Genomic DNA, 13,659 nt, shown 5'->3' on the forward strand with positions numbered 1-13,659 from the left:
AACACTCAAGGCTTGTGTACCCCGTATTCAGAACCAGGTGTGTTCCCTCAGTTAAGGCAACAGCCAATGAACAGTTTGGTTAACATGTAAAGAACAGTGATTCACATATCATCATCACATATACCTGAGGCTAGGTACAGCATTCCTGAACTACAACCACAGCAGGACGGCACAGACGAGACCATGAACATTATTAAATACTTCCTTCTAGTGCACTCGATCTTATCTGGAGCAGGTAGGAAGTTTTCCGTCTGTTATTCTCGTTTCTCCTGTTCAGTTTTTTTTGTTTAGTTTTTTATAACCGATTTTGTTCAGAGAAACTCAAAGTGCAAGCTGAAAGTTTAAGCAAGCTGCCTCAACTTGTCTCCAGTGGAATGCGACAGATGCTGCAAGAGGAGATTTTAACACAGGCTTTAGGTTGAAAAAAACGTATGCATTAAAACATTGTTTAGTTTCAAGCGGGTTACCTACATCTCAGAAGTACTGTTTAACCGGTCAGAGGTTTTTAATTTACAAATGCACTGTGGTATACCGTGGTAAAAGAGCAGTACAGAGTAGTGAAGCATGTGGTATTGCAGGATTTTCACAAAGATTTAAAATTTAAACATTACACTGTACATGCCTTCATTTACCTGGGGTAGTTCCTGGACTATACTTCTATCCCATTCCCAGGGGTCTTAACCGCAGTGAGCAGGTAGCAATCATGCATGTGCAAAGCTGAAGAATAATGATGCAAAGCATGCCATTTACAACAAGGCTCAGAAGCAGTGAGAAGCCTCAAATATCTAGTATGGTAAGATAGGCTAAACCGCACGGTTCATGGTATAGCACTCTGAAAGCCAAAGACAACGGCTGCTGCTGCTGCTGCTTGTAAAACACCTCTCTTTGTTTCAGACCCCCTCAGCCCGTTCATTAAGCGCTATGAGGGCTTGTCATATAACAGAGAGGCTCTGCATCAGAGTCACCAGCGAGCGAAGAGGACGAGGCGGGAGGCGGAGCGGACTGTCCAGCTGGAATTCAGCGCCTATGACCGGTACAGGGTTCCTGAATCACCTCCGATACAATGCAAGCTTAATATTTAATACAGTATAGTTTACAGCAAGTGCAAAGAATAGTGCTAATACAATATGAACTAGGATGCAGCAAGTTAGGATTACAACAAGTTATATCTACAATGATACATTAGTAGTGCAATCATGCAAGGGTAGTGCATCAGATGAGGATCCAGTAACGTGGTGCTGAGGTCAGGCAAGTCCAGTGCAGAGCAGGAGGGGTGGATCAAGAGATCTACCAGTTTCATTAACTGGAACGCTGGGACGAGGGGTTCAAGGTATCCCCCTTTGACAAACTTCAGTTTTTTTTACATCACCCAGACAGTGACCTTACATCTAAGTTTTATTTTGTACAAGGACTGTCGCGGGTCTGCAGGTTTTGTCAGTTTATGGCTTCGGTACAAAAGGAAAATATTCAGCCAGTTGCCATGGAATGGTACTCAATTGTAAAGCTGAGGGAAGGACAGTTTTAAAACCAACACATTAATGAATGGGTTTATTGAATACCTGCTGATAAATGCTTTTTAAAGGCAATTCCAAGTACGAGTTTCTGCACACCTCTAGTTATTATGCTTAACGTTTGAATAATGTTTAAACGTTTAAACTCTAAATGCTGACCCCCTGCAAATTATACCACAGCAGGTGATATAATGTTCTCCTGCATGTCTGTTCATAAACGCCTCAGGCACTAGGGGCAGTGTATACCGGAACAGGTGTTGTATTCGCTTCATTGAAAACCTATGACGACTATTCTGTCAGGAGAGACGAATCTATTTCATGGCTAAAATGGAAGCCATATTGAACTGTGACGAATGATGTAGAATGTTGACGGCGTGGAATGTTCTAGCGTGTTCTGGAAGCACTGAACATGGTGTATGAGGTGTGTTCTCAGAGAAGCTGTCTGTTTTGAGCACACAGCTCTTTGTCAGGGTCTGAGCTCTTTCGGTTTGCTACCCTTTCTGCATGGTGTAATTCACCCCCGCCAATGCCATGGATCAATTTGACATGGCGGAAGGCCCACAGATGTAACCCAGAGACTCTCTCTTTGCTTGTATGATGTAAAAAATCAAATCTGGTCCAAACAATCACAGATGAAATTAAACTCTTGGGAAGCATTTAAAAAGGCAAAAGCAGAAAAACTTCAATGGGGAAAAAGTCTAATTTCATTCATCAAACAATATACACAGATGTTCCAAAACCTTATCAGCAGCAGCTCATGCATATCAATAACCTCCGAGATTTCCTAATGTCTTTGTCTGACCCCTGAACTAATACTTTTGTGGTCATGTGACTTTTTGCTTTCTGTATGCTAAGAGACCGAACACTTTTAGGTGTGTTTTCAAAGGTCTACGCGACTGCCCGATTCTCAATCCATTACAAGTATAATGCTCTATTAACCACTGTCAGGGTAAAATAAAACCTGTAGTTAGTTCATGTTTGGGTTTTCGAGCACTATAACATCAAAACGCTACTGAGTATGTTGCTTTTTTTCCTAGGAAATTCCACTTAAGACTGAAGAGAGACTCCACAGGGTTCACGGAAGACTTTCAGATCCATTTCAAAAACTCATCTGAAGCTGCGGATACCTCCCACATATACTCTGGAGAGCTGGCAGGTAACAATTTCTGCCTGCCTGCTGAACACTAAAACACAAGAGAAACATTCAAACAAACAGGGATTCTGTTTCTCCTTGTCTTTTCGGAGGAAAGGAGCTGTTGTTTTCTGTGATTCTTAAATGGACCGTTCAGTCGAGGAGTCTAGCATGTCAAATTGGTTTTGGATTGTACTGTTCTCTGCCCTGCCACAACCTGTAAGCCTGTATTATTTGAAATCCCATATTGTGCAAAGGAGAGGTTTCTATAAGGTAGTGATTTTTGTGTTAGTTTATTTTTTCACAAATAGAGCACTTTTGCACACCACTCATAGTCATTTTAGTAGAAAACTTTTTAGTCGAGCTGATCAATCAGGTAATAGAGGTCTCGGCTGGTGCCTTCATCGGTGTAATGAAACGTTTAATCACCAAATAATTTAATTTTCTACTGTCTTCTTCTGTGCACAGGTGAGAGTCACTCTGTCTGCCACGGTTCTGTCATTGACGGCCAATTTGAAGGTTTTATCCAGACGCAGAATGGCACATTTTACATTGAGCCCACTGCAAGATACACCAAAAGCAGCACTGATTACCACTCTCTCATCTACCATGAAGACGACATTGGTAAGTTACATGTCTTTGGTCTTGTGCATGCCTTTGTTTATCCTAAAATCTACTAGATATGACATCCCACACAGTACACGAGGCAACCTCAGATTTGCACATGTTGTTTCAGAACAAACATTATGTTCCTGATATTTTAATTAACGTGCAATAGTCGTCTTTGTTGAAGAACTAATGAGAGCAGGTAATAACCACGAATACGTGCTTCAAGATTGAGCAAACGGTTCCCACAATGAAATCAGCCCATGCGGAGCAAGCTTGTGGGCAAAACAAAGGACCTCTGGCAGAGCTTCAGTCGAACCATTCCTATAGACAACGAGAATGCACATGTGAAGAGAATAAAGTACAGCCAGATCTTTAGTTTGGGGCATGCTGGCATCCAATCAGAGCTGTACAAGTCAAGAAATGGAATCTGAAACCCTGAAGCTGCATCCCACGCAGCTTGGAAATCACTGGAATGGAGAGCAAAGTGAAACGTGATGCTAGCACACTTTGTGCAATGCTTCTCCTATCGCCTTGTCCCGCCAACACAGCCCTTTGAGCACGCGTTCTGTCAGAGAATCCCACACAGCTGAGACTGGGCAAGGCGTTCCTCATATCAGGACATCCTTTCTGCCCCCAGCTCGCTCCGGCCGTTAAATTAAACCAGTGACCAAAAAGACCACCTGACACGTCAGAACTACTGCCCCCCTCTGTAGTAATAGCCTTTGCAATGCCATGTGTGTTTATACTCTACGTAGTCGCCCCCCCCATCCTGCTACACAATGCATTCATACCATTTGAAGCACATCATATCAAACAGTCCAATAGAGTCTTGTCAAGTGCAGTAAAAGCTGTGTCATTTCGCCTCTTGTTTATATCATAGAGGTATAACTTTTACATATTTGGCACCAATATACAGTATTATATGTATTGCTATAAAAAAAGTTTTTTTTTCTTTCTCCAATGATTATTGTATGGCTATTGTGTAATATATTTAAATTTAACACGGTCGTGTCCTGAGAATTTCTGCAGCAGTTTAGATTCTGGAGAAGAGAAGGAAATGGTTAAAGCAAGCTCCACTTTGGGGGAATGTTTGCATTGCTGCGTTACTCTCGGTCACCACCCAGAGAGCTACCTGCCTTCTGAGCTAGTGTAACCCTCCCAACGTCAAGAGACTGCCAATGAACACAAAGGACTCTAGTGTTTGTATTGCAGACCGCTAGCCGTGTCAGTGCGGATAGGGAGAGGGTTAAGGTAACGCTGAGTGCGTTGGCTCCTTTCCACTCTCGGGTTTACTCTCGGGCATTTCCTCTTCCAGGGGAGCACTCCTGCAGGAGTCATGCAGACCTTTTGCAGATTATTCCTGGAAAACAGTGGAAGCAAGCCACATTATTAGGCAATACTGCCTGGAGAAAAAAATATATATCCAACTGTAAAACATGCCTTCCTAAATACAGACAGAAGGTTACCAGACAGAAACAACATGAACAAAAGCAAACAAGATGACTTTTCAGGGTTTATGCCGTAAACAACGATATAAGGAAAGCTATAGGAAAACACATTTTTTAAACTCATTTTGCCCCAGCAGATAAAGGTTAACACTACTGCATGGATGAACCCACACCGATACAGATACTTGATGCATAGCTTTATTAATAATGAACCCACAGCACCCTGTCTTTTGAACAATCCAGCAGTGGTTTCTATGTTTTTGTGCAAGAGCATTCACAGTAAACCAGGATCCCCCGCATGCTCTTCAGATAACTAGCCTTCACACGAGAGAGACTGAATCTTGCATTAGCACCTGCTTAAATAATGACGTTCGGTTGGCTTACATTTATCCCACCGCTGGGAGAGAGAACACTGACCCCATTCAAAAGGACACAGAGGAATGATTCCTGTTTCACGTGTGTGTGTGTGTGTGTGTGTGTGTGTGTGTGAGTGTGTGTGTGTGTGTGTGTGTGTGTGTGTGTGTGTGTGTGTGTGTGTGTGTGTGTGTGTGGAAGGGGATCTTTACCATGCTCTTTGCTGTGACAGATGTTCTTCTTACTCAGAGCACTGACTCTCAAGTTCAAGTCTGTAAAATATCAAATGGATTTGCTCCAGTTTACTACAATGTATCCCATGCAGTAGGTAGGGGTGTTTCAAAGCCAGTTTCTTTAAATCATTGACCAGCCCTGGAGGAGTGCTAATCTAATACCAACACACCAACGCAGCTAACGAAAAGCGATTTATAAAAGCAGTAAAACCCAGCGGAGCAATTAGCCTTTGGAACCGCAAAGTTTAAACAGCTTTGAACCCTGTTGTAATAACAGCCTCTTTGTAACAACAATTCCAATAACTTGTTGGCTTTGCACACAAAACAGAGTTGCTAGTGTCCACTAACCAAGGTAACAGCCTGACAAGAAGAGCGACCAGCACTGTGTGGGAATTATAAACCTAAAGTCAAGATTTGGTTTTTATTTTGTAAAAGTTTGTCTGAAGTTTTAAGGTCTCTTGAGCATAGTCGGGACTGTATTCATATAAACAACTAGGCATTCCCTTTATGGGAGCGTGGGGAATGGGATCCATGGAAAACGAACAAAAAGAGACATCAGCAATGCTTCTGTCTGTCAGTTTACAAAATATCGTAGAGCTTGATTGATTTTTCAGATGCTCTCTGGTTTGGATAATATCCCATTGCCTCTGTACATTCTTGCAGTAAGCTTTTCTCTTTTCATGACACTGTGACACTGTTTAGCACCTATGGATATTACCAGAGGTCCTTTCTGAAAGACATGACCCTTCATTCTAAATACCAGTCGCATGATTGAAAGGGTATTGAAAGGCTTGGAGGCACTTGACGTTCGCTTCAATACATATTTAGGCCAGCTGTGTTTCTGAACAACTTGTGAGCAGAGATGTGCTTCAATAAATCAGTAGTTGTTTAAGGAAATCGAATTGTTTGTCAATGCATGTATTATTTTTAGTATTTCTCAATTAGTTTAGTTTCTTTAAATCATTGGCCAGCCCTGGAGTTCTAATCTATTACCAACGCACCAACCACATGTCCCCATATCAAGGTACTATTGAGTTTTTAACAAGGTTTACTCATAAACAGGTAGCAATACATCCCATTACCAACAGGGGCCAGCTTTATCCATAGCGGTAGTGTTAACCTTTAATAAGGCATCTGCTAGGACAATAACCAGGTGGTATGTGAGGAGGTGTATCACATGGCTTTGAAGTCCTTCAGTCATTGCTATGCGTGTTGACACGATCCTTTAAGAGAATTATGACACCGGTTCAAGGGATTCTAACATTAAAAAGGCAAACATTGCTAAACTGGCTTACAGTAGGAGGGTTGTGCTACACTTGCAGTAGTGGCTACGATTCAGTTTGCCATGGGCAATACCATTGCTTGCTGTTGAAGATTGTTTGTTCAGTTTGCAATGCTATTGAAGATAGTTTGTTCAGTTTGCATTGCTTTTGAAGATAGTTTGTTCAGGGCATGTACTGGCCATTTTGCACACATTCCAGAAACAGTTAGATGAAAAGTGCTATACAGACTGTTGGAAAATCCTTATTTATTGTGATTATAAAGTGTGTTCCTTTGTATAGATACTTCCAGTGTTATTGTGAAGCTTTACAGCTCAGTATGAGGAGAGGGTTGGGCTCACTGTGTTTCTGTCAAGGGGTCAACGACCTCAGATTCTCTCTCTGCTCTTCTTCTATGGGGCAGGTCAGCGGGGTCATTGGCTGCTGCAGAGCAGAGTGGTGTGATTCTGTATCGCATGTTCTCTCAGATTGCTTAACCAAGCTGCAGTGTCAGCCGTCTGCCAGTGCGACAGCAGTATTGTCAAATGATTAACCCTTTGTGTGCTAAATCAGCTGTTCCAGTCTGAGCTGGTTCTGCGACTGAGAAAAGTCAGCATCTTCTCAGGTCACGTGGAAATAAGACAGCAATTGTAAACTGCATGAGTCGAAAATAATTTCAGGTGGCATGACTTAACTGTTCATTAGTGTAACAACAAAAACGACAGCAATTCACATTTCTATTGTGCCTTTTATCACAAGGATCCCAAACCGCTTCACACACACACACAGTCACACACACGTTTGCATTCCTATATTTGTGGGGACTTCTCACTGACTCTCACTATAATTTGATTTACTATTTCTAACTCCAGTCAGACAGAACACCACACAGGGTGAAAGTCGACATTATAAAATAGATACATAGACAGGAAGAGTTAACATGGTACAATTATACACAGTGACTGAAGGGGATATGCACCTGTATATCAAGATCACTTTTTGACAGCTCCTTGATTAGTTATACAGGTTTAACTGCATGCTAACTTTAAACTCATGGCGCGGTCAATCAAACTCAACGTCGAACAATGAAGCAATAGGAAACGGAGGAACCACAATGCTCATGAACTCAGATTGAGAAATACCTGTTTTTCTGCGTCCAAAAATAGGGAGCAACTGTTCTGTTTTTTTTTTACAAGGTGTTCTTCCAGCTTGTGGTTTGTAGATATAACCTTGAAAGGTTCAAAAGCAGCCCCTGAATGAACTAGACTGACCCCAGTGCTGTAATGTACCGTTTTTACCCGAGCATTGCATCACAGTAGACTTGCAGGTGTAGACTGCATTGGCCTTGCAAAGTAAGGGTTTTCTAATTCATATTTCTGAAGGTCTTCTGCATTTTGGCCAATGAAATCGACAATGTTACAGGTCTAGCTGCAAGCAAACCATGAGGTGTATTAAAGACCCAAAGAAGTGGGCCTAATTTACAAGTTGACAATCGCCGGTTAACTTTGATAAATGTGACGCACAATATGACCTTAAATGTGAAACAAACTGGATTCCTCAGCGACTCGTTAACTAATTGAACTTATTATTTGTGCAACAGAAATGAAATCGCAGTTGGCTGGTTTACATAACGACGTGCAGATCTGGCTCCCAGCATTCCACCCTCCTAGTTCAGCTCTCACATTTGGGCTTGTTATCATTACATAACCCCTGATCCCCCAGCGAGCTCAGAGGAGTCAAGGTCTCTCGATGCTGCAACAGGCTGATACAGCTGGATTCAAGTCTTCAAGGGCTGCAAGTGAAAATGGTCTTGATTAAATATATTTAATGGCTCCTTTGGAATAATGAAATATATCATTTCAACATAAACTACTAAATATCCAAATGTATTATGAATATGTGCAAAGAATATATATATATATATATTTGCTCAAAAGACCCAACTTCCCAATGTTTCGGTGTGTCAAGGGAAACTGTGTTTGAAAACAAACAGTGGCTTTTGATGTCATGGAAGCTACTATCCTTTATTTATATTTAAATCCATTAATGTGCTTGTGATGTCATTTTCTACATAGTTAATGATGTAATGATCTACTGTTATTCCTCTTTATTTAAAGCTTCAGGCATCTTGATATTGAGTATTTATCTATTTATGTTCTATTCTTCTGTACTGTACAGTGCATGATCTCATTTTACTTCTTCTAAAACTAGGTCATCCAACTGTTGGTTAATTTACTATATATTACTACATAGCTCATATTTGCTTTTTATGCTTTTTCATATGCTTCTGCAACTAGTGGTTTTACAGCTAAATCAACCCTTTGATTCCCCCCCCACCCCTCCCCATGATAATGAAATGCATGCATGTCTCAGCACAATAGCAGCCCCCAAAACATCTTCAAGTTTACCAACTTAGGAAAGGCAGCAAAAACACATGTAGTGGAATGGCATGTTGGTGCCAGGTTTAGCCAGCTCTGTAAATCCCCTGCTATCTAAACAGTTGTTGCTTTATTCTCCTACACCTATAAAACAGGAGTCACCTGCAGTGTGTAGATGCCAGCGAGCTCTCGCCAACACTGCCCTGCTTCAAACACACCTGATAAAAGTGCTGTGCAACTATCACCCCTACTGAGGAAATCGTTCTCAAAGACTCCCATTGGCAACGATCACTTTTTTTAACATGTTTTGCCAAACCTTATCAGTGGCAGCCAGTCATGTGACTGGTTTCAGCCTATAGTAGCGGTGAAAGGCTTATTCACTGTCAGACGTCACTTGGCCAGTATTGCCCACAACACTCTGCCCACATTTTGGATTAAGGGTATCACTGTCAACAGGACAATGTATTTATTTTTGAGTTTACTATATTCAGCAGGTGGTTTGGGAGTCTTAAAGGTCGTACATAACAGAACTTAAGCCCCTTTCATACTGGCACTGCTACCTGGGTCACAATCCCGTGTAGTGTGAAACCACATGCCTGGGTCGTACCCGGGTCAATCCGGGTCACAGTGACCCACTTCAGGATGAGGGTCAACGTGCTTTGAACCGGGTCGAGCAAGACAAAATGCATCACAGGAATGAAGAAACGTTTGCTCTAATCAACACTGGGGCTGGTGGTTCAATCCAGAGAAGCTTGGATGGAAGCACCCATAACAAGCTGCATCCAGGGCATTGAAACGCGCATTGTACACTTGTGTCTGTCACCCAGGTCTGACCCTGCTTCTTCAAAAGCAGTGTGAAATCGCATAGCCGGCCCGCATGACACTGTGAAAGGGGCTTCAGCAGTATCAGAAAGTGTCAGATTTACTTCCCATTAAAATTTGCTTACCACTCTTTGATCCAAAGATGGAGTGGTGGCTGTTTCCATTGTTGTACATTTAAAAGAGAATGGGACGTTATTTTTATCAGCCTATAACACTGTATATCACAGTCTGTATTGCAGCAAATTGCAACAAATCCACGTCTTTCAAATGAGAATGGTTGTTTTTGACTGCCCAATGAGTAATTAATTTCTGTCTGGCTTCCTCAATTACTTTCTTGTTGTCATCACCGTGTGTTTATTTGTCTGTGGGTTTTTTCTCCCTCTATTTTAATGAGCCTGCTCCTCTCGTTTTTACAGATTACTCCCGTGTGGGACCCAGGGAACCTCCTCATTGCGGGACTCCGAGTCTGGGACGGTATGCAGAGAGCCTGAGACAGGAAATCCTTGGGCAGGTCAGACATCACATCATTCAGAGGAAAACAAAACACTTTCATTTCCTGTCAAGATCACATTAAAGATGACTTGTTTTATAAATACACAGTGCTTTTTTTTATTCCAGTTCAAGTAATAGTTTCCAAGGAATTAATTGAATGAGTTATATAATATACAATAAAATACTATGAGGAATACCTTACAGTGCTCTCTAAATTAGTTTTGCATGATATAACCCTAACCCTAATCCTAATCCTAACCCCAACTCTAACCCTAACCCTATCCCTAAACTCTAAACCTGACCCTAACCCTTTTCTGATACAATTGTGTACTTACATATATCGTGCAAAAAGATTTTATACACTAAGTACATTATAACTTGCATAATAACATTGTAATTAGGTGTAAGTACACATGTATTTACTATGTAACTACTCTGTAAATACACAGTAATTAGAGACACTTCATGCAAAGTGCAACCATTTTATTGTAAAGGATGAACTTGCGCTAAGATCAAAGAGGACTCTTGACTATTCCAAAACGAGCTGCATGCTGTACCTGAGGACGGATCACCTGTACTTCAAGAAGTTTGGGAGCGTGGAGGCAGTGGTGGCACAGGTGAGCTATACTGTGTTACTCATGTTACTGTAAATATGTTTGCAGGAAACATTGCATGTATTAAACAGAAAGCAAATCAGAACATGTTTAAACTGTCAAGCTGACGAATGCACAGATATTCAAAGAATGCTTGAGGATATTCCTTGTATGCAAATTCAATTCAAGCTGGGCTTCTTGTAATGTTTTGTAATTGAATAGAACTGAATTGCATCATGAGACTCAGTTTGACCAGGTGGGGGTGCAATGCAACTTCTCATACTCCGTATTCCAAAGGATAGATAACTAATACATTTACGTAAATGGGTCAGAAAGGCCAGACTCTCTGCTTTTCCCATGAAATCTGTTCAGAGTAGAATACTATAGCTGCAAATCCTGTCAGAGATTGCCGAACCATGACTGTAAAAGACTTTTCAAAGCATGCCTGAAAATAACCACATGCAGAGCTGACTGAAAACAGATGGCTGGACGTCATAAATATACAAGCCCAAGGGGGGGGGGTTCTAGTACCACTCAGTTCTTGTATATTTGGAATGCAAACTCTGTTTGTTATCCAGCCTTTTTTGTCCTGCATCCCTTCGTGTTTGCAATGGGTTTCATGTCTAAGATATAATTAGTTCTGAAACTCTTAACAAATGAACTATGAAACAAAAATACCCTGCCTGTTATGAGGGTTATGAGGTCATTCTGCACCTGCAGGTCTATGCAAGATAAGAAGGGTTAGATATTTTTGTATCAATGGATGTATATTTTCATATGGTTCAGGTTTCCGGTTTTAGCATCGTGTACACCCTGCAACGTTTAAAGTGACAGTGTTGAGTCTTCATTGCAATTACTTTATTTAGCTTAATAATGAGTGGGAACTTTTGGGAAGTGTCTCTTTTTGGATAGACTCCTCTATATGCTCAGAGGGCATGGCAGAAAGTTGCAACAATGTGTTTCAGTAATATAATAGAGAGAGAGAGAGATGATTCTGTTTGGACTGTTACCAAGTTTTCATTGGATGAAGCAGCTGCACTGTGCATTGGGGTCAGAACTGAAGTAAAGGTTTGCAAAATCCATTTTTTACACAGTATATATAAAGCAATATACATAGCATTATAGTTTGTTCAAAATCCCCACATTTCCATACAATGTCAAGAGCACATAGTATAACTGTACAATAAAGAAACACACACGTCCCAATCTGTAGACCCAAAGAAACGTTTGGAGCATTTTATATTGCATGGCAATGAATAGCCATGGTGCTAAAGGAAACTTAATGAATTCAGTGGCAAACATTTCGACTAGAAGTCTTTTTTAGTGTCTTTGGATGTCTCTGCCGAATGTAAAGTCAAGGGTTTCTTGGTAAGAATCAGTATTTTGTGGTCCTGAGATTACTAAAAGAAAATGTACGTCAGACCCAGGAATTAAAGTGAAAATAAAAGATCTTGTTCGGCATGTTTCTGAAAACAATCCAAAGAGAAAGAAAAGATCAGCGAATAACTTTGATTTTGGAGTTTTGCCATATTGTCAATATTCGTACTGTTTTCATATATACAGTATGGAGAATTGGATTGTCAGGAATTCCCAACATTGATAGACAGCCAATACAAATACTGTATGTAATTCAGCAACCAGGCATGTTGGCTGTTTGCTCAAACTCGCTCAGCGGATTGGGCGAGTTCTGCTTTTAATCGCTGGGTTTGAAAGCAAACAAAGGGAGGGATGACAGCTATGTAACTATTCTTCACCACAAGTCATTATTATGGGTGGTTTGCAAGCTGCAGCTCACAGATTAGACTGTGGAGTGACATTGTTCTAGGGAGGAGACAATAATGACCAGTGCAGAGGTTCTTCTACACAGACAGTATACTGTTACTTGCTTGCATGTTTGTGTCTTAAAAGAGTTACACTTAAAATCCCACAAAAAAAAGCATTCTACTACTAATAGACTCCAAGGTCAGGTCCATTTATCACCTCATACAATGTAGCTGTTGTTAGAGTTGTGGTCTGTTGGGAGAATGCCAGCACATTGCCCTCAGCTGTGGTATTAACTGCCCCTGGCGTTCTGTACCCACCCATCACATGCCCATGGAAGGAGATGCCAGCCATGCGACAGCGTCCCAGACTGGCTCTTTCCACAGTGCAGGTCCTTGCAGTGCCAGAGCCAGCACCAGCGTCTGTACATGACACTCCTCTCCGGGCTCCTCAGTGCATGCCATGGGATTGCAACACATTAGTTTATTGGTCAGCAGGATTTCTCAATATATTCTCAGTTCAACCCACCCACCACCCCCTTCCTCTCTCCATCGCATCCCCTTCGAAAGGTATTTTAAATTATTTACTGTAGTAACCTTTTGCTGGGAACCCATTTTGAAAGTATCATCTCCATAGGTGCCTCCTATTAACCAGGAGCAGGATTCTTATCTCATTTACCAGTCTTCTCTACCCAGTTCAGAATGTACTGTATTTGCATGCATACACACAATCGCACGATACAGAATCTCGCTGCCAAATCCCTACATGCCAGCTGAGGTTTGCCAAGTTTTCAGATTAAATCAAACAAACTCCATGACCTGTTTGGCGGTTTTCTATTTAGCGAGCCGCCTATTAAGAGTTTATCTTTGAATCCTGGGTGTGTGAATAAACAGTACAGAAAATGTGTTTCCTTTTTGAGGTCTACAGCTAGGACCAAAAGCTTTGCATCACCTAGAATTTTAGGATTGAGACATAATTTAAAAAAAAGAAACTATACGAGCATAATTTAGATCTTTTATTTAACATCATGTAATCAAATAAACTACAAAATGATTTTGTTAATTCTA

The 13,659-nt window shown here is 41.2% G+C and overlaps 1 protein-coding gene across 1 annotated transcript in view; it reads left to right on the plus strand.

The window, feature by feature from the left end:
- LOC117966367 (disintegrin and metalloproteinase domain-containing protein 10-like) overlaps positions 1–13,659 on the plus strand; it is a 23,538-nt gene continuing 9,879 nt past the window's right edge. Inside the window, exons 1-6 of the mRNA XM_059014068.1 lie at positions 1–235; positions 895–1,033; positions 2,549–2,667; positions 3,112–3,267; positions 10,163–10,257; positions 10,733–10,855. Of these exons, the coding sequence (XP_058870051.1) occupies positions 184–235; positions 895–1,033; positions 2,549–2,667; positions 3,112–3,267; positions 10,163–10,257; positions 10,733–10,855 (684 nt within the window). The 5' untranslated portion in view covers positions 1–183. The remainder of the gene's footprint in view (positions 236–894; positions 1,034–2,548; positions 2,668–3,111; positions 3,268–10,162; positions 10,258–10,732; positions 10,856–13,659) is intronic.

Source organism: Acipenser ruthenus, chromosome 47 (assembly GCF_902713425.1).
Source record: "Acipenser ruthenus chromosome 47, fAciRut3.2 maternal haplotype, whole genome shotgun sequence".
Lineage (NCBI taxonomy): Eukaryota > Metazoa > Chordata > Actinopteri > Acipenseriformes > Acipenseridae > Acipenser > Acipenser ruthenus.